This window comes from Perognathus longimembris, chromosome 9, assembly GCF_023159225.1.
Source record: "Perognathus longimembris pacificus isolate PPM17 chromosome 9, ASM2315922v1, whole genome shotgun sequence".
NCBI classification, from domain to species: Eukaryota; Metazoa; Chordata; class Mammalia; order Rodentia; family Heteromyidae; genus Perognathus; species Perognathus longimembris.
This window is the reverse complement of record NC_063169.1, coordinates 53,966,910-53,989,363: the sequence shown is the minus strand read 5'-3', so window position 1 is coordinate 53,989,363 and position 22,454 is coordinate 53,966,910. Positions and strand designations below refer to the sequence as shown.

General features: G+C 37.7%; 1 protein-coding gene across 3 annotated transcripts in view; it reads right to left on the bottom strand.

Annotated features, from left to right (window-relative positions):
- Pex7 (peroxisomal biogenesis factor 7) overlaps positions 1 to 22,454 on the bottom strand; it is a 60,671-nt gene that overhangs the window by 15,389 nt on the left and 22,828 nt on the right. For 2 of the 3 annotated variants that reach the window (XM_048354166.1, XM_048354164.1), the window contains 3 exons: positions 19,477 to 19,583; positions 18,106 to 18,219; positions 15,728 to 15,783 (listed from right to left, as the gene is read on the bottom strand). In XM_048354166.1, coding sequence (XP_048210123.1) covers positions 15,728 to 15,783; positions 18,106 to 18,219; positions 19,477 to 19,583 — 277 coding nt within the window. Of the gene's footprint in view, positions 1 to 15,727; positions 15,784 to 15,843; positions 16,408 to 18,095; positions 18,220 to 19,476; positions 19,584 to 22,454 lie in introns of those variants that run through there. The other variant, XM_048354165.1, reaches the window with a different exon arrangement.

Sequence of the window (22,454 nt, the reverse complement as noted above, 5' to 3'; positions counted from 1 at the left end):
CATGAGATCATACACATTTGACAGGGGAGGGACTCAATGCTAAGCTTTTCCACAGCCAGTGAATGAAGGGAAACATAACAGGCCCTGAACTCAAAATCCATAGGTATGTGCTCCTATAATACTATGGGCAACCACAGTTAACAGTTTGATGAGTACACTTCTGGGATGCTTCCTCATGTCTCCATGCAAGTTCCACCAGGAAAGAGAGTTGTAAGGAAACATGCTAGAAGGGTGCTTCTCTGGGTTTTCTCACTTGTCAGGGAAGGGAGTGGACAAGGTGACTCCTTGCAACCTTCTCCTGGACTCAAGTCCCTTAATTGAGTATACTGGATACATATCTATATCGATATAGATATCTAGCTATAGATTTATGACCTATATATCTATATGTCGATACACATATATAACCTATCTATAATTTATCTATATCTACATATAATCTATATCAACATATATAGATATGTGTCTATATCTATCTATATATTTCCAAGCCTTCGTAAAATGCTCTCTTTTTATTGGGTGAAGTCAGTCTACATATGTCATTAAGTGAGCAGAGAAGGCATATTATTTTAAAGTGAAATGTCTGTTTGGGTCCAGCATATAACTTCTTGGTGCCTTTCTGTCTCTTTGCTGATGAAATCACTGACTATTTAAGCTGTCTGATGGGAAGTAATGTACTAGACTGGCCTACAGTGATTACAAACTATAACAGAACTCTAAGAACATTTTTCATTTAAATTGGAGAACACAGTACAAAGTCTTAATTGAGAAACTTTCTCCTTTCTGATAACACACAAAGTTCTTGAACAAAGCCGTGATGCAGGACTGTATTCATATCAAAATGATCTTAAATATAGGTCTAAATAGTGTGTACCAGTTTGAAAAACTATTCAAAATTTAAGCTGACATTACTTTCTACTTCACTAAGTCTAATCTGAAATTTCACTTTTGCTATTTAGCCAATGGATGAATTCAGCAAAAAGTTTAAGCTTTTCCTTTAAAGCTCTTCCTTTTTTTTTTCTTTTCTCAACTTAGAAGTTAGACATTAATTCTTTGCTAACTACAAGAGAAAAAAGCAGAAATGTTTTGGTCATTTTTTCAATGATCTATATATACATTAATTTTAGGCTGTGCGTTTATTATTTTAAGTAAATTCTGTTATCATAATTCCTTCCATTTGCATGGCTTGGGTCTAGTCTCTAGAGCAACAAGGAAAAAAAATCTTTAGTTACTCATTTATTAACCATTTATAAATACCACTATGTGTCAGGTACTATATTAAATACAGTAAGCAAAAGAGGCATGGCTACAGCCATCCCACATCCTAATTCCAGTGGAATAAAATAGACTTCAGAAATAAAAGAGGGGATCTGGGAAGAATGGACAGTCTGCCTCAAGAATCACAAGAAATCCTACCTTATAATTTGGGTGTCTGTCATAAGAAAAGGATTTCAGCTATTGAAATTACATTGGGAAGGGGAGAAAGGAGAAATAGAGTGAGATAGCTGGAATTTAATGTAAATGTTTAAAAATGAAACAGTGAAATCATCCCTCCCACTGGTGTAATTAATGCATAATAATAATAAAAACAATAAAATAAAGAACTGAAAGACAGGGTTTAGCAAAGGGAGGAGTGGTTAACAGGGTTCCATAGAGAAATTTAAACTGCAGGAAGCTATGCTGCTAGCTGCCAGAGGCAGTGGTTGAGACGCCTGGCAGTTTCCCAAGAGGGTCCCCAGAGGCCAGAGTTGCCCTCCTGCATCACACAGCAAAGGCACTGGTACATTGGGGGAGGGGGAGGGGGGAGGAGAAGGCACTGTAACCACCCACAAAGCAGCTGTGGTTTGAAACACCAGCCAGAGGTGCCATGAAAGGCAGTGAGAGGTCAAAGGCAAGCTGCTCCAGATGCCTGGCAGTAAACTGAGGTTTGGGACTACCTCTGAGTCAGGATAGTCAGGATAGAGACAGCTGGGACTTGCAAGATGGATTTGGCAGTTAGTTGCCCATAGCCCACCTTCACTAGCCAGAAGGAAAAAAAAATCCCTTTGCCTGAGGCCAGAACAGCAAGGAAAGCATGGAGCTGGAAGCTTGCAAAGTACTCTGTGCAAGGCCTGCCCCGTGACTGCACATGACTGAGGGACAGAGCCCGTTCATTCTGACCTCAACCATATGGTTTCTACAGTGAAGCAAATGTGTGCATGTGTCTATGTGTGCCTGTACATACATACAAGTATGTACATACATATATAGAAATGTGCATGCATATGTATATACATAGACATATAAAAGAACACTAGGAAAATTCATTTTGTTTCATATAAATCTTAATTATTTTTGTTGTACTTTTTTTTTTTTTTTATTGGCCAGTCCTGGGCCTTGGACTCAGGGCCTGAGCACCATCCCTGGCTTCTTCCCACTCAAGGCTAGCACTCTGCCACCTGAGCCACAGTGCCCCTTCTGGCTGTTTTCCATATATGTGGTGCTAGGGAATCAAACCAAGAGCTTCATGTGTAGAAGGCAAGCACTCTTGCCACTAGGCCATATTCCCAGCCCCTTGTTGCACTTTTTAAAAAGAAAACTTACTTGTATTGTTATTTTCTTTTTTATAACTGATACAGGAAATTTTATAACCTCTCTCCCATTTACTTTTTAATTCTGCTTTTTATCCCCTTTTCTCTGATCATATCTGACCCTTCCACCCTATTCAGTACTCAAATATATCATATTTTCTTCCTGTTTCTATAACCATTCCCCATTTAAGCTTTTCTTCTATCTACAAGTAGAACTACTCTCTTCTCATATGTTCTTCTATACTGGCCCGCATTCCTAATCCTTGCCCATTACCTACATTCTTACCTGGTACCTAGATTGTCTATACATCATTTGCTTTGGGTTTTTTGTTTGTGTGTATGTATATGGTTAGTTGCTTTGTTTTATTTTTTGTGTTGTTTAGCTATTCAATTTTCTTAATTTCTACTTCCCATGCTCAACCAAACACAATTTTAATGAGGTCATTCTACTTTCCTCACTTCACTTTTTCATTAGCTCCTTCTATCGAGCTTAGCACCCACCCCTTCCTTCCTATATTACTGAATCATACTCATTAGTGTTATCCCCACTATATCACTCCTATTATACCTTCATTTATGAAGGTCTTCCTGGAACATGAAGATATATCTATGCTTCTATATGCATCCAAAGGTATTGGAGTATTGTGCCTGATCTTCATTGGGGATTCCCACAAACACAAGATTGTGATGGATCAACTATAATAAATTATAGGTAAGCTTCCTTACTCTGAATGGAGACGAGGTCTACACACAGTGCTAGAGGATTGATTATCTGACAACTGAGACTGACCTCCAGAATCGAGTAACAGGAAAATACCCACAACCTAGCCAGTCTTAATAATCTGTGAGAAATAACCAACCAATAGAACACAAAAAGGCTTAAATCTCCACTAAAATCTAGGCCCCAGATGTGTAAGTCCCAGTTTTAAAAAAATATAACACAACACTATATTCATGAATAAATAAGGTAACATGTCTTGCTCAAAAACTGTCAACTCCACAATAAAGGACTTAAATGACAGATCAATGAAATTAAGAACCTGCTGTATAAGCAGCTGAACAAATTTAAGTAAGATATAAACAATTGAGCTCAAAGAGAATTCAAACTAACAGTTGACCGAAATAAAGATGATGGAGGAAATTTACACTAATGTAAATGAAATGATCAAAACATTATAGTGAGTGGCTGGGGATATAGCCTAGTGGCAAGAGTGCCTGCCTCGGATACACGAGGCCCTAGGTTCGATTCCCCAGCACCACATATACAGAAAAACGGCCAGAAGCGGCGCTGTGGCTCAAGTGGCAGAGTGCTAGCCTTGAGCGGGAAGAAGCCAGGGACAGTGCTCAGGCCCTGAGTCCAAGGCCCAGGACTGGCCAAAAAAAAAAAAAAAAAAAAACAAAAAACATTATAGTGAGGATGGGAATATGACTTAGCAGTAGAGTTCTTGCCTTGCATGCATGAAGCCCTGGGTTCGATTCCTCAGTACCACATAAGCAGAAAAAGCCAGAAGTGGCACTGTGGCTCAAGTGATAGAGTGCTAGCCTTGAGCAAAAAGAAGCCAGGGACAGTGCTCAGGACTGGTAAAACAACAACAACAACAAAGCATAGTAAAAGGCAAATAATTACACCTGGACAGGATTAATTAAATAGCACTCTAAAGATTGACACAGTGAAACCAAAGGAGGATATTCTTAGGAGAGGATCACAATGGCTCAATAGCTATGTGCATATGACCATATAAAATGATGTTTATCAAAATGAAAACAAGAGCCTTTTCATTGTACTACTTGCAGTTATTTTTTTATCTTTCTTCGGTCATCCCCTTTGTCACTGTTTTTGATTTCTGTACCCTTTGTCTTGTATATAAGTTTATCTGATTTGGGGAGGGGAAGGGGAATCACAGAAACAGTGAGACAATTCAACAGTGATATTCACTAGACATTATGTTGGAAATGAACTATACAACTTTGGGGGAGGGGAAAAACTGGGAGAAATGAGGGAGGGTATAACACTGTTCAAAAAGAAATGTAGTCATTTCCTGACTTATGTAGCTGTAACTTCTCTGTATATCACCTTTACAATAAAATTTAAATTAAAAAAGGATAGCAAAAAAAAAAAACCCATACTATCAGAAGAACAAATCTATGAACCATGAGTATAGAAGGAGAAGAAATACAAACTAAAGGGTTAGATAACCTATTCAATTAATACACGCCTAAAAATGACTGTTGGGTAGGAAAACAGGCTCTGTTCAGGGAGGTGGGTATCAACAGGAAGGAGGAAGGTAATGGAGACAGTGAATGAGGATTAAATATAGTGAAAGTAGATTATTTGCATTTATTAAAGTAGAATAGTAAAACCTACTGAAATTGTTATAAGAAAAGGGGAGGGCATGGGGGAGACTGACAGAGGGGTGAGTTTTATTAAACATGCACAAGAATGGGTACAAGAAACAAGTTCCCAGGTTATGCTGATGTCACTGGTCCCAGGACAATATTCTGGGTACCACTGTCCTAGACATTACTATCAACCATTAACATATTGTAGCAAAGACTTTAGGGTGGGACAAATAGTTTAGTGACAAAGGCTAGGCAAATCCTTTCACAGGAAAGGTAACATTATTATTTAATATAATTCACTTCAGCAAACTAGATGTAAAAGGCTTCTTTCTCCTATATTGGAATAAATGACGGAACCTTACCAGTTTAACTCCTACTTCCCAGTAATAGAATGATCCAGCACTGCTTTTCCTACTTAGTCCATCTTCACCAAGAAAGAATTACATATTTAGCACTTCACAGTTTGTCACTTTCACATTATGTTATAAAAGTGCTTTTGATCATCATAAAAACCTTCTAAAGTGGGTACAATCTCATTTCAAAGATGAAGTGAATGGTTTCAAAAGAAATTATGCGGGCTGGGGATATAGCCTAGTGGCAAGAGTGCCTGCCTCGGATACACGAGGCCCTAGGTTCGATTCCCCAGCACCACATATACAGAAAACGGCCAGAAGCGGCGCTGTGGCTCAAGTGGCAGAGTGCTAGCCTTGAGCGGGAAGAAGCCAGGGACAGTGCTCAGGCCCTGAGTCCAAGGCCCAGGACTGGCAAAAAAAAAAAAAAAAAAAAAAAAAAAAAAAAAAAAAAAAAAAGAAATTATGCAGTCTACTGTTACATAGTTAGCAAGCAGCAGCCCCAAACCCTTACTCCACTGACATTCAGTCCAGCACTTTCTCTTCCAAAACATCCTGATACTTTTTCTTTAGACCTGGACCATGTCAGGCAATTCAAAGTACAGGTAAGCAGGATCTGAGATTCTTAGGGCAATTCTGATTAACAGGCTAAAAGTTTAAAGTGCTTGTATCAAGTAAGCTATCTCCAGCTTTTCAAACAACATAGAAAATTCCCTAAGACAAAGCCCATGCCAGGATTCCATTAGTTAGACAATCAATATTCTAAAATAATACCCTAAGGGAATTAGGAGCCAGAATAAAGGTGAACTCCCATGGCAATGGGTTTAGGAATTCCTTTCCTCTTCTGGCATTTTTATATGCACTTACTGTATCCTTTCATCTACTTTGTGGTCTCTTGCTAGTTTGTGTACCACAGAGTCTGTGTGGTTTTCAAAGGGGCTCATCAGTTGAGTGATACATAAATTCGTGACCTCATTCAAAAACAAATTGCGACTAGCAAAATAATTTTGTGATGAGTTAAGCTTGTTTTCATTTATTCACTCAAATTTACTGCTAATGTTCAGGCAAATAACTTGCAAGATAAGATTGGAGAGATGTTAGGGGGTTTTGTTTGGTTTTGGAACTTAAAACAAAAATGAAATTTAAAACAAAAAAACACTAGTAATAAAGAGTAGATATATCATTATTTTAAATACTCATTAAATAATTTTCAAGATAACATTTAGAACAATCAACTTTAAATACCTAGAATCCATACCATAGTTCAACTTTTATGGTTAAATACGGTAAAAAGCTAGAATTAGCTTCAATATCATAGTGAATTAATTATAGTACTTCAATAAAGCCTTAGTCAGACCAATATTTTAGAGGGTCAGGCTCCTCTTCATTACAATAAACATTAAGCCCAGGAACCATACAACATATAGCTTACTCTGGCAAATTAAAGAAAACCATTAGGCGGATGGAAGGCTTGCTGTGGGAATATTTATGGCTGCAACACACAGGGATACAGAATGATTTTTTCTTTTTGAAGAATTCCACATCTCAACAGAGACAAGATAAAGAAAGAAAACTCCTATAGGGTTTATTAAGTTTACTGGTACAAATTAAAGCATCATAAAATAATCTTTGCAGTTCAATTTTGAATATTTTATTAAAACAGACACAAAATTGAAGGAATGCTCCTTGTGAAGTAGTATCAATATCCATGTCAATACCTGATCGATCACATTAATCAGGACAGCCTTTGTGCATTTGAACTATAACTGGTAGCCAAAAAGTGGCTGCATAGCTGAAGAGCATTTCAAAGAAGTGCAGATAAATAATGTTGGGTAAAGCTACATCAGAATGTCACACCTAAACAGTGAAAATGATTACACCTCCATCAGCTGCCTCTTGGTGCTTTGGCCACCCATTAGCTAAGCCACATGAAATGCTTAGTCCTTGATCTCTGTAACTAAGCATTTATTCATAAACCCACTGGGGTCCTGGGCTTGTGGAACATCTGCAGAGCTCACAGCCAAACTGCTTTAACAAGTCTCTCTAGTAGAGGATGGGCACGGATGGAGACAGGGAGGTGGTGGGAGGAGACAGAAAGACAGAGAAAAACCAACCGCATAGACCAAATAACTCAGGTCCTTTGCTGGTAACTGGACATGAAAGCTTGAGGAAAGCAAAGAAATCAGTAGATCTACAGAAAGAGAAGGCGGGATAAAGCAAGTATGGAAAGTAGCCCAGCTTCCATGCTTCCTTACGCTGCTGCACTCCAGCCTTGGCACACAGAGTAATCCTGAGAAACAATTCCCCTTTTCTATTCAAACTAGCTAAAAAGGTGTCTGTTTCACACATATGCCCCAAATATAAAATAAAAAGACAAGCAACTCTGCTGAAACTAAGATGAAAACATAAAAAATTACCATCGTTTGTTCTCTGTATAGATCATTCCCTGAAGTTGAGTCCATTTACTAGAGTGGGATTTCAGGACAGATCTCAAGGGTGAATTATTTATCCCTGATTTCTCAGAGAACAGAGTAAACTCTGACCAGCTGACTGGTAGCACTCAGTTGATCTAAGTAAACAGACTCACTGTATGTGTGCAAATAACTAAGATGGGGAAAGACAGACTTTTTCTGCCCGATTACAGTTTTTCTTAAAAAAAAAAAAAATGTAATTGCACAGATTAGGCTTGTGACAGACCAGCCTCTTCCCACAGCAACCCTCAATCCTTCATTTAAATTCTTCCCATTGTTTCTTCTGCCATTTACTCTAAATAATACGCTCACTGGATTTATTGATTTTCATTTTAAGATATTATCTTTTGATTTCCTACTATGGGAAATGAAGCAGCAACAGCATCTACTTAAGAAAAGTACAAACATATACAAAGCTACTCCATGGCCTTATTGAACCCACAAAGCACAATTTTTTTAAAAAAGTATGCAAATTAACAGACAAAAATCCATAAATTTTCTGTGGAAACTAATCAGCACAATTCAAAGCTCAAAGCAGTGACTTACACTGCATTAAGCTAAGGTTCAACATTCCTCTTATCTATTTATTCATGTGCTTGCATTAGGTTATGAATTAGACATGGATTTGGCTTGATTCTTAAAGAAAAATGTTAGTGCTAAATAATTCTGAAATACTCTGCAGTTATAAGTCAGGCATTTAAAATCTAAAATCTTACAAGTTTCTTCTAATCAATATATATTCTTTCATTTTATGGATAATTATTTTGATTTTTTCTCTTGACATTTAATTGACAAAATTATATTAAATTCATGAAAAGGTATTTCCAATATAATAACAAACACAGAATTTACTAACTTAAACACACGGAAAAAAGTCTCCTGGGATATATTAAAAATTAGCATATAGAACAAACTTGGGAGTTGTCAGTTCGTACATACATAGATCCATCTAATACATAGGTGTCAGTTCATACATGCATAGATACCTGCCAGTATATAGAACTCAAAGAGCTTTACCAGTATATTACTTACTATGGTCCTATAAAAACAAATATGTCTACCTTTAACTTTAGTTAACCATCAGGGTACCAATATAATTGTTCCAAATTTGTTGATTCGTATCATTTTTAATCTAGGCAGGGCTGACTTAGCCACCACAGAACAGCAAGCATTCTCCTCAAAAAACATTTCATCTAAACAAATTTGCTGCATTCCATTCAGTCTTACTGGTAGCTACTTCAAGTGTAACTGGAATGAAAAACATATTAAGATATAGTCGTGGCAAGATTTTATAATCAGAGTGACCAGAAAGTATCATAATGTTTCATCTAACTTAAATTTCACTTATATTTGCAAATATTTATTAGGCATACCCATGCTCCAGGTGCCCGGGACAAAGCAAAGAAACAAGCTCTATGCTGTAGTCAGGCAATGTGCTTTATTAACACAAGATATCCTTACAAGAATTAAATAAATAAGGGAGCACAAATATTCTCCTTAAAAAGGAAACAAAGACAACTACATTGAGAGTTTCCAACATCAGGGGGAAGTCTGGCAAATCTGAGCTGCAAAGTGAAAAATGTGCTAGAGCTACAAAAACATTTTTTATTGAAGATATATAAAAGGTTTACAACATTAAACATACCTTCTACTGGTTTTAAGGACTCAGCCATGCTCCTGGAAAATGTTGGTAATTAGAACTACAACATTTAGCCATAGAATTTCTTGTATGATGGGAAAATGGAGAGGAATCGAAACTGTCTTAAAGGACAATCACCAGAGGCCATAAGGGAGGGCAGGCTCGGCTGCCTTCCTGATCTGTTTACTCTGACTGACCTTTCCCGTGGGTTGGGGGACTGGGGAAAGTTGAAATGAAAGGTTTGTGAGACAGAGTACATATTCAGCTATACTATCTGTTTACTTTGGCTGACCTTTGTTACTGGGAAGGGCAAGAAAGAGAAGTATCTGCCTGTGAAATCGCTACTAATAAACACAAGGACCAAATATCTATCAAGCCCAGTAAAGTTAAGACACTGAAGGTACAAAGGCAGGTCCTAAGGGTGAGGGTGCCAAAGATTAGAGGTGTGTCTGTATCTGCTGTTTGTATTAAGAGTCTAAAAAACGTCTAAGTTAGCTACAATCCAAAGATTGCTTTCCTGCTTTATGCACTATCATAACACTATTTATCTTACTCTAAATTAAATATTGACTATCACACTATTAAAAGGCATTGGGAAGAAATGTTACAGTGTCTTAGTTTGCATGAACAAATAGTTTCTTTTTTTCTCAGGTGTTTTTATTTTGAAAATTTCCAATTCACACAAGTCACAGAAAATAAAAGGAATACCATATCTCCTTTAGTTTGCCAATTGTTAAAATTTTATCATACTTGTCTTATTTTCCTTTCTCTACATATGCCCATGTAAAACAATATTTTACAATAAATTGCAGACATCCTGCCCTTGAGTGTTTCTGTGCTTGTGCTGGGTTTTGACAACTGTGATGAGAAACATAGAACATATATTGATATGGTGCTAAAATTAAAGAGCACATACATTTGAGAATGAAAAGGGGAAGCCAAGTATAATTTACCGCGTGCCTGATGGAGGCAGCTTCCGTATGTGATACTCAAATGTCATCATATAGCTTAGGAGAATGACTGTATTAAATAATGTAATGAAGGTTATACATGAAAACTAACACATTGTGTACAGGGCAGTTGGTAATGGAAAAACCTAAAACTGTAAACGCTTATCTTTTTCTATTACATCATGCTGCCTCCCTACTAAGGAACAATTTTCTAGCAAATATTTATATATAACAGAGTGATTCAGAGGATCTATTTAGCAGCCTGGAGAGAAGCTGATGAGGTCGCTGGGCTGTGGCTTTGAGTGAAATGTCCCCGTATCTCCTTTGTGTGGTGTGAGCACTATTCTGGGTCTTGTTGCATCAAGTTCACAAGGTTCCCTTTCTCTACCTCAGCTGCACAGTGCAATAAAAATTTCTATTCACAAAGCTCCTTGGTGGCTTGAAGTAACATAATTATCTTATTAATATAATGCTAGATAAGGCATGAAAGATTAATCCCTCAACTTTCCCTGAGCTACTTACAGTTTAAAATAGGAAACTTATTATTACTATTAGTCTTCTCACTTAAAGCATCTATTATCTTTTAAGCACCAATTATGTGCCAAGAACATTTACGGGTGCTACCTCATGAAACCTCTGGACATCCTCACAGGGCAGGTGCCACTTCCTCTATTTCCTGGCTTATAAAAAAGGAAGGCTCCTTCCTCCCCATGTCTTCCTGGCTCAAGGATCCAGAGGCCCACCCCACAGCATGAGATGTCTAGCCCAGAGAATGTTCCCAAAGTTCTCCAAAGAACAAAGGAGGTAGAAGGACAGGGCTGATTCCAGACAGCTTCCCACCACTTTATACTTGAACTGCCAAGGGCAATCAAAAGCCACATCGAGGTTGATTTTGCTACTGCAAAATAGAAATTATTCCTTCATCTTTGAAGCCCTAAGAGACAGTCTTCTGTCACCACCCACTCTGCCCATGAGTGCTGACAGAAGCAGCAAATGTAAGATGAGTGAAATGCTCCCCTATCTCTAGCACTTCCTACGTACCACATTCATGTGTGTGAACTCACGGAATCTTCAGTAATTCTCCAGTGAATGTGCTCTGGTGTTTAGTTCACAAATGGCAAAATAGAGTCATATTACACAAGACAAGTTTATGTGGCTAGTAGAAGGCAATTTGTGATTCCCAAGAATATGCTAACCCCAAATCCCTCCTTTCAGTTCTCCTCCACTGCTCCACTCCTGTTTGTGGCAACACATCTCCCACGATAGCAACAAGGCTTACAGAGTTCCCTTACGCTTGCCTCTAGTTCCCTAGAAACTTTCAATTTTAGTCTCTCTCAGCAAGATATTCCAACCTGGCGACTACTACGATGGCTACAGATAAGAGTCATTCTGCAAATACGGCTGAATGTAAAAATAGTATACAGTTGCGTAACCCGAACTGAGAAGCAGTGTAAGAGTTTAAGAGCTGAGTCATTAGTACTGCCAGTGTTAATAATGCTGAAAGAGACTTGCATTGTGCCCACTGCTATCATGAGAATTAAAATTCTCTTCACAGTTTTCCTGACAACAAAAAATACATGTTTATCAAAGCAAGTGGTTTGGTTTATTACTATCAAATGTTATGAACAAGATAAATAGTTTAGAATACTTATAAAAATATTGTGAAACCGCTAGGCACTTGGTGGCTCACACCTGTAATCTTAGCTACTCAGGAGGCTGAGATCTAAGCATCACGGTTTGAAGCCAGCCCAGGCAGAAAAGTCTAGGAGACTCTTATGTCCAATAAAGCCAGAGGTTGAGTGGTGCCTCAAGTGGTACAGCACTAGCCTGGAGCAGAAAGGCTCAGGGACAGTGCCCATGCTCTGAGTTTAAGCCCCCAGGACTGGGGGCTTTTGAGTCTAAACTCATCATTGTAGCTTTCTCATCTTAGGAAAGTTATGTCTTTATCTATTTGAGAATGCAGAAAAGATAAATCATATTATGCAGCATCATAAGTCAGCAGCTTTTATTTTTATTGTCATACATACCTGGTTTGCTAATTTCTCTTTGTGAAATGATCTAGTTAATGTGATGCAAAAACCAAGCAATCAAAACTGAAACTATGCCAGGCATAATTTGTACCTGTTCATGCCTATAATCCTAGCTACTTGGGAGGCAGAGACAGGAAGGATCACAATTCAGGACCAGTCCAGGCAGAAAGGGACCCACCTCAATTAACAATGTTTATAGATGCTCCTCGACTTACAATGGTAAACCCATTGCAGATAGAAATTATAAGGCGGGATCTCATTTACTACATGACACACAGCCTACCCAACATCCTAGCTCAGAAACAGCACGTTGCAGTGTTGGCTGTTTCCCAGGGCAGGCAGGCATTGACTCACTGATGCTATATCACTACCCAGAAAAGATCAAAGTTTCAAAGCATAGTTTTTTCTTGGTTCTTAAGTAGAACCAACACAAGTCAGGAAGAGTGTGTGTGTGTGTGTGTGTGTGTGTGTGTGTGTGGTACTTAGGGCTTTGTACTATGTACTAACTATTCAAGTATGTGACCCATACTACAAGGTGAGCCATAGTCCTCGCCCTTTTTGTTTTAGTTATTTTTTTTTGGATAAGACTTTGAATATGGTCAGTCACACTCATAAGCATCCTATCTGTGCCTCCTATGTATAGCTGGGAGGCATTTATTAATTTTTTTGAGACATGGTCTCACTAACTTTGTGCCCAGACTGGTCTTAAACTTCACTGGGATTACAAATTTAAGTCTCTTGTATTTGAGACAGGGTATCACTACTACCTTTGCCTGGGTTGACCTCAAACTTGTAATTCTCTTACCTCAGCCTCTCAAGTAGCTGTACAAAGAATCAATGAAATGAAAAGTTGTATCTTTGAAAAAATAAATGAGATGGATAAACACTTAGCCAAACTGACCAAAAGAAGTAGAAAAAAGAATCAAGTTAATAAAACCAGAGATAAAAATAGGGATATCACAACAAATACCAATGAAATCCAGAGGATCATTAAGAAATACTTTTCAAACTTATACTCTAGTAACTTTGAACATGTAGACGATATTAACTCTAAGTGCATTAGACCTACGAAAACTGAACAAACAAGAAATAGACCACATAATAAGATCTATAACAAGAAAAACAAACAAGAAATAGACCACATAATAAGATCTATAACAAGAAAAGAACTAATGAAGTTACTCAAGAGGCTAAGATCTGGAGGATCTCAATTTGATGCCTGGCTCTCAAGTGGATAGAATATTTTCCTAACAAATCAACTCACTTCCTAGTACTAAAGATAAAAGTAAAAAAAAAATGGAGAAAACAGCTTTATATAACTTTGCAGACTTGTAAAGAATTGAGGCTTGTGCTTGAGCCCCACCCCACCTCACGTCAAATAAACAGATAAGATCTTGCTGAAAGTAGACAGTAGAGGAGATGGCTTCATAGCAAGAGTTGGACAATATAATTAAGAATTACCACAGTATTTTTAAGGATGAACACTTATATATAATTCTTACAATCACCTTGTGAGCTTGTGATGACAGATAATACAAATTTCCCCATTATATCTGAAGAAACTTGGACTCGATGTAAGGTAATAGCTTATTTAAATGTATTCTCTAATTAAATGTTAACGATATCTTCTTATTTAAATATAGTCTTCATTTTTCCACATGCTTGTGAATAAATGCATGAAAGCCTAAAAGCATGGCCAAGGCCATTTGTCCCCCAGGAGCACTAAACCCCTCTCCCAATCTCTACTCTGTCTCAGCATTCAGGAAAAGATGTAAAACCTAATGCTTTCTGTGTATAGTTTAGTACCTACAGGATTTTAGAACAGTATAGCTCACATGCAGTGGTATAACACATTCCTGAAACAAATCTGTATCTTCAAAGGAAGGCATTTCCCAACTTAGTGCTTAAGAGGAAGAAGCGGTACTTATGTACATAAGTAAGACAGGGGACAGTTAGTAGGGTTAAGACCATAGTGACAATTCTGAAAAGAACGTATAGGAGGTCATCATCACCCTTTAGTAACAAATAAAACACTAAAATAGATTAAAGACGTACCTAGACAAATAGAACCTACACATCAGAAAGACTCAATTCAAGTCATTACAGGTTATAAAAATGAAATCACCAATCAAATACCCAATATAAGGCGGGTAGGGCTTCTTTCTGATGATTAGTTTCAGATACCAGAAAAGTTTTGGAAATCCAAGCACTAGATTATATATTTAAAATCTCTTGTTCCCATGCGTGACACTGTGTAACAGAAGGTCTGAGCTCCCTCTCCATCCTGCTCAGCCCATGGGGTGAATCCAGCATCCTGACTAGCCTCTCATTCTGCAGTTTCTGTGACACACTGTTCTGGCGTCTCCTCATGTCTCCCTTCAATTTCCTCCTGAAGAAACTAGCTTTTTGTTCTGCTTCTCTTTACACACTCATTTTCTTTAGCATACTCATTCTCATGGACTGAATGGTCACTAAATTAATGTCTTCAAACCCACTATACAACTCTAACCTCCAGCCAGTAATCTAGTTCCACAGCTCAAGGCTGGAGTTTGGGGGTGTATGATGAACAACCTGAAATTATATTTCCTAGTTTGTATTTCCTCCCTCTCTCCCTCTCTGCCTCTCTGCCTCTCTCCCTCTCTCCCTCCCTCCCTCCCTCCCCTTTTCGCCATACTGGAGTTTGAATTCTGAGCTTTGGGCTTGCTAGTAGGCAGGTACTCTACCATTTAAACCATACTTCTAGTCCTATATTTCCAAGTTGGTCTAAGTTCTTTTTTAAAATATTTTTTGTTTATTTATTTATTTTGCCTTGGACTCAGGGCCTGAGCACTGGCCCTGTCTTCTTTTTGCTCAAGGCTAGCACTCTGCCACTTGAGCTACAGCGCCACTTCTGGACATTTTTCTATATATGTGGTGCTGGGGAATTGAACCCAGGGCTTCATGTATACAAGGTAAGCACTCTTGCCACTAGGCCATATTCCCAGCCCCTGGTCTAAGTTCTTGTATTGGATCAGTCCAGAAAAACATGTTAGGACATTTTTCTCAAGGCACTGTTATAATTTATTCTAACAGAAACACATTTTATACCAAGCTACCTAGATTCTGGCACATCAAATAAATGAGAAATAAAAAGAGAGATGTGAGTAACTGATACAATATGGCCAGTGTGAATCTAGATGCTTTGAGTGGCTTTACAAAAAAGGACATCAGACACACAATATGGGCTTAAAAAGTTAATATTTTAAAGGAAAGTAAGATTGAACAGCAGGAAAGATGCTTATTATTAGTAAAACAAATACATTATCTTTCAGAAAAGTTACAGACACAAATTTTACTTGGTACTTCATAATGAAATGTACTTTAAAAAAATACTATACCTTACAGTAAAATCATAGGAACACGAGGCCAGCACTGAAGCATGAAATGGTGAAAACTAAACAAATAAAATTTCAAAAAAAGTTAGCTGCCATTGTACCATGCTACTTCCTATAGTCAGTTCATGAATATTATAATAAATTTAAGTCATTCAGATCTGTCACTTAAAATTATGCCTTTCAGAATCTTATATACTTTGAGTTAAAGTCTTTTGGCCTTTAAAGTAGCCATTTATAGGAAAAAGATTTATTCTTACATTCTCCAGAGAAAAATCATCCCTCAAGCTTTTTGGAGCTTATTTGTAATAAATATTCCCAAAACATTGATAGTCTGAAAAAAAATTAAATAGATACTCTTATTGTGCCTAAACATGTTTCTATAAATTTTAAGTATGTGATAATACATAATATATAGTAATTATAGAATTTACTAACTTAATTATTATTCTACAAATAAGTATCAAAATAAACATTTAAATATTAAAAATGCCCTTAAAATATTTTCCCCCAGTAATGGGATTTATACTCAGTGCCTCATGCTTGCTTGACCTGCTTAATTGGCATCCTACCATTTCAGCCATGCCTCCTGGGCTTTTTTTCTGGTTATTTTAGGAATGGAGTCTACTAGGTTTTTCTATTCAAGCTGTCTTAAAACCACAGACCTCTGGATCTCAGGCTCTTAACTTATAAATGTGAGTGACCAGTGCCCAAATTAAATCCTTTTTATGTTATTTACTTATTGAGAATAATGAAAAATTATAGCAAGGATTAAAAACTACAAATTTGGGCTGGGGATATGGCCTAGTGGCAAGAGTGCTTGCCTCATATACATGAGGCCCTGGGTTCGATTCCCCAGCACCACATATACAGAAAATGGCCGGAAGTGGCGCTGTGGCTCAAGTGGCAGAGTGCTAGCCTTGAGCAAGAAGAAGCCAGGGACAGTGCTCAGGCCCTGAGTCCAAGCCCCAGGACTGGCTAAAAAAAAAAAAAAAAACTACAAATTTACTGTCAAGTAACATTGCCAGTACAATAAGTATACCACACAGGGTGTCCTTTGCAATTATATTTAGTCAGTGTTTATCTTACCAGCATTTTGGTTAATTATTTGTTTAGTGTGTGTGCGTATGCACGCGCGCACACATGCGCAGTGCTAGGACTCAAGCCCAGGGCCTCATACCTGGTATGCAGAAGCTCTAGCACTATGGCACATCCCAGACTCACCATCATTTCAATAAATTATACACATATATATAACTCCGTTTGACTAGGACTTTACAGTTCATAAGGTATTTTCACTATACTGTCCTACTTTATTCCCAGATCCACTCTGAAATATACACAGAACTATGTTTCTACTAATAAAACTTTTCCATATAAGACTACCATTAAAATCTAAACAAAACAAAACATAGTACTATATCTTATATATCAGTCAATAAAATTTAAAGTATTAATTTTTTTAACTGTATTTTTTTTTGTCTTTTCTTTTTTGGTACTGGGGATCGAACCCAGGATGTTGCACTTGCTAGGCAAGCGCTTTGCCACTGAGCTACAGCCCAGCCCTAAAGTATAAATTTAAAAGAGATTTCGAATTTAAAAAATAGGATCAGGTCTCACTATCCTATAGAAAATACTAATAAGGTACATTTTTAGCCATTAATGAATAACCCAATAGTAACATAGTAGAACTCACCTAAATAAGCACTGAGAAATTAACTTATTACTTTACAAAAACTACTTAATTCTCCGCTGTCATAGTGTAGAAATTTTGCTATATCCTACTCATTTGTAAATATTCCATTACCATTATGTTAAAGAAAAGACAGTATTAATCATCTCTGTAGCAGTCTCAAAAAAAAGTAGAGATTTTCCTACTGAATAGAAAACTATAAAAAAATGTAATGCTAAAGATAAACTGATATTGTTGGAGAATAATATTAAAAATATATACTGGGGGGAGGATAAGAAAAAGATTTTCATTTAACTTAATGTCCTGAATGTTCACTTTGTCCTAACTCATTCAATAAGCATTCAAATATCTGAGTGAAATTTTGTTCTTAATATTGATGACCATTAGCTGAGCTACAAAAAATGAGAAAATGGAATCAAATCTTAAGAGTACTGAGAAGAAAAGGCAGGAGGATAAAGAGTTCTAAGCCAGCCTAGACTACATAACAAGATTCTCTCTAAAAAATCAGCAGCAAAGAGTGTAGCTCAGTGGTAGAGGACCTGCTAGTATCGACAGGCTGGATCCAGCATTGCTAAACAAATAAATAAATTCAATGAACCGTTCCATAAACACCAAAATACTCTTTGAAGTATGCTTCATTGATTATACTTATATTTTCATCTAGATGTTAAAAGAAGATACCAAACCTTACCTTCACCCTTCGAATAGCATAAGTGTGACCAAGGAGTTCAAACACTGGCTGTCGTACATTCCTTAAATCCCAGCCTCTCAAACTGCAATCGACGGCTCCTGTCACCAGCAGATTCTGAAAACAGTCCAGAGAAGGGTCAACTATGACAATGCTACGTTCTGCTACCTAGAACTTGGGGCGAACCCAGAGCCCTGGATGAAGAGACCACACTCAGCAACTCTATATCGACTGGAACAGCAATTCATTATCTAGAGATGTAGGGTTTTAATATAAGATCACTTGAATGAAAGTTTCAATTATTATAAAAAGTTCTGACCAAAATAAAGTATATAACATTATCCTTTTCAAATTACTGACAATGATCACATATACCATGATGTAATTTTCTTATAAGAAAAATTCATTTGTGATGGTTGAAATTAAAATTGTAGCCATCAGCACTGACATTTTCATGTAAATCAAGTATTATTACTGAATATGTACTATCTTTTCTTTCTTTTTATCTAAATGACTCTGCCAATATAATGTTCTTTTGTTAATTTAAAATTATGGGAAAAAGTATACATTTTGATAATTTTTTGCAGTCAAAAACCACTGTTACAGAAACAGTAAGTACATTTGCATATATTAAATCTATTTCTATTATCAATTCATTTGCTCATGTGGCTGAAACTTTAAAAACAGTTACACATGGACATTGATATCAAACAGAAATTTGGAAATTAGGCTTATAAAAGAAGGGCTGGGGATATGGCCTAGTGGCAAGAGTGCCTGCCTCGGATACACGAGGCCCTAGGTTCGATTCCCCAGCACCACATATACAGAAAACCGCCAGAAGCGGTGCTGTGGCTCAAGCAGCAGAGTGCTAGCCTTGAGCGAGAAGAAGCCAGGGACAGTGCTCAGGCCCTGAGTCCAAGGTCCAGGACTGGCAAAAAAAAAACAAAACAAAACAATAAAAGAAGAGTAAATAAAAATTCTAAAACATCAAGATCATCATTAAAAATCAAGTTACAAAAGGTGGCAGGGTGACAAGCAATCACACAAATACACAAGAAAGGAAAGAAAGAGAAGGAAGAGAAAGAAGGAATGAGAGAAAGACAGAGAAAGAAAATTACATAAATTATAAAGCACTTTCCCCAAACAAACTGAAGGGCTACCCTGCTGAGCTTTCGAATTCGTGTTTTTTACTTCTGTTTTATGAGCACTTAGATTCAATTAATGCTAATGCATGTCAGTCACAATCACTAATTAGAAACAAAGGGGACTGCATTTACTTAATGGTCACCAGAGTCCACATAAACAAAGTCAAACAAAACTGTGATCATTTTAGCATTAGAAGAGCAGCTGCACAAAATGGAGCCATAGGTGTACCTCATTATATTTACACCAGTCACAACTCAAGATTTCCGCCTGGTGTGCTGGAATCACAATTCGGACTCCTGTGGTCTTCATGTCCCAAACTCGCAGAGTCTGATCACCTGGGAAGCAATGAAGACTTGATCACTCTTTCCATCCCCATAGCCAGTGCTCAGGGACACAATAAGCTGCGCATAAGGTAAAGCTAGCTAAGTCTCCTGTTAGGATATTGCCATCTTTGTATGATCTTAAAATAAGAATAAAAGTGAAAGACAACAGAAAGCAATACAGCACAATAATGTTTTTACCCTACCTAAAGAAAATTTCAATCTCATAGACACAAAAAATTTTGACTTTTTTTTTTTTTTGCCAGTTCTGGGGCTTGAACTCAGGGCCTGGGCACTGTTCCTGTCTTCTTTTTGTTCAAGGCTAGCACTCTACCACTTAAGCCACAACACCACTTCTGGCTTTTTCTGTTTATGTGGTGCTGAGGAATCGAACCCAGAGCTTCAGAGTGCTAGGCAAGCACTCTACCACTAAGCCGCATTCCCAGCCCTGAATTTTGACTTTTAAGTAGTTTTGTCTATTTGCTTACTTGAGTAGGGTGTGTATGTGTGGGTGCGCACACATGTGCGTGCATGTGTGCTAAGGATTAAACCTATGGCCTCAAGCATGTGCCACAGAGCTGCACCTCTAGCCTCTACTGCTCCTTTCCATACATGGCATCTGGAGAGAATTTTTTTTCTCTTTGGGAAGAGCCTCAAAAATCTGGAGGATATTACGAGAATGGGTTGCACTGCCTAACTGTACAAAGCCATTCTGACTAAATGATTTAAACATGCTGTTTGCTTTCAATTTTTCTAAACTATGAAGGAAATAAAATGGAAAAACATGACAGGATGAATAAACTCCAAAAATACAAGTTTACTAGAATGCAGTTTCTATAAAGCACTAGCTATGGTCTCTAGTACACAGCAGACACTATAACGTGGTAACTGAAGATGTGAAATATTAAAATTGACCTTTACTTATTTTATATACCCAATTCTAAATCACATCATCACATCAAATAGCTAAACTTAGACAACGTTTTTGACTTCTTTGGAAGCTGTGTAAGAAAGCTGAGAATTTGTGCTATTAATGAATGTTGAGGTCAAGAACAAGAGCTTTGGGCTCCACAGTAGAGCAATTTCCAAGCATGTAGAAGACCCAGGGTTCAATACTCAGCACTGCAAGGAAGGCAAGGAGAAAAGAGCTTGGTTCTAATTCCACTGGGTCATCTGATGCCTGATGATATTTAGTCAAATTACTTAACTTTACTGATCCTTGGTTTCTACACCTATAAAGAACAATCTATAAGGCTGAAACAAGGTAAGACAGTGGGGCTTAGTATGTGCCACAAATACCATAAAGCCTTACCCATGTTTAGAAGTCATTCTGTCCCCACTAATAACAAGAATCACGGGCAATATTTGTTGAATGCTTATGCATCAGATGCTGTTCTAAGCATTTTATACAACTTAACTTTTTTTAGAAACATCACAGTAATGATAAGAAAGCAGGAACTATGATCATATAAAAGCAATTGCTGTAGTCATTCATAAATGAGGACAATGGAGATGAAATTACTTCTGGGATACAAAGCACTGGAACTGTAGTTGAACCAGAACCACTGCCCTGTGCTGCCTCCTAGTGCTGTCCTAGACAAACACCATTCAGTCCATGTTGCCTGAAGCTTGTCTGAGGAAGTACTCCTCCATCATGTTACTTTTTCTATAAATCAGGGGGGAGGATGTTATTTCTCTCTGTCATAGAGACATTTTGTTATTCTCTACTGAATTATTTTAAAATAAAATTCCTAACATACTACATATAGAGTTAAAATATCCATTGTGTTCCCAGTCTCATCTCCTGCTCTCCACCCCCAGAGGCTGCAGCAAGCAGGGACTGGGTAGGCATCTCTTTCGTGCATTTTCAATGCACTTTCATGCCATAAACATATACTATTCTTTGCATATACATGAGACCTTTCTTCCTCTTTCATTTGAAAACACTATCTAGGTACCTCAAAAAGTTTGAAGAACACTTTGATAGATGAAAGTAACTGTCATTTTTTGGATCTAAGGACAATAGGGATGAAAGGGAATGATGAGTGTGGACATACAAAGGGATACAGTTCTGAACTTGGTTCAGGTTAGAGCTTCAAATACCTGGAGGGGCCCTAAAAATAATCAGTCTCCAGTTTAGCCACCAGTCAAGAGAACATGTCTCAGAACTCCAAACAGGTTTCATGAAAGGCCCTTTCCTTGCTTGCTCTAGCCTTCAGTGTCTATCTTGAGGTGATGTGGATGGCTAGCAACAACCTTCTTCTAGGAACAGCACATTCCCTTCTGCAAGTAATTCTCCACACAGGCTCACACTGTAGCTGGAAGGTCAAAGTAGCCATGGAGCCTCTGGTGGCCGAGGCTCTTACTGTATGGAGAAAGCAGGCCTACAGTCCAGTTACCAAGCAGCGACAAGTCCAGATGAGAGACATTGTCTTGGTCAGTTCAAGCAACGCTTCCCTTTGCTTTTCAACAAATGCGCCAAGGAACTACAACAGTTCTAGTTCTATCACTTGCAGGTAGAAAGGATGCTTATTATCACAGAAGGAGTGGATAGTATGCTCCCCAAGTTCCAGCTCTCAAAAGGGCAACATTTGATTTAACCCAAGGCTTCCTCTTAAACATACCAAATGCCCAAGTGATACTGGGGTTCAAAAACTGATACAATTCAATAGTAAGTTAAGAACTCTGAGGTCTCCTATAGCCAAGATTAAAGTCTAAAGTCTAATGAGCTTTGTTACCGGACTGAAAGTGAAGACTAGGAGATTAAAAGTAACCTCACTACAATGAGTGAGTCTCACCTGACAGAATGATGAGCAAAAGAAATCAGACACAAAAGCATACTACAGGTAATATTAACCTCTGCTATTGGAAGGCACAGCTGTTCAG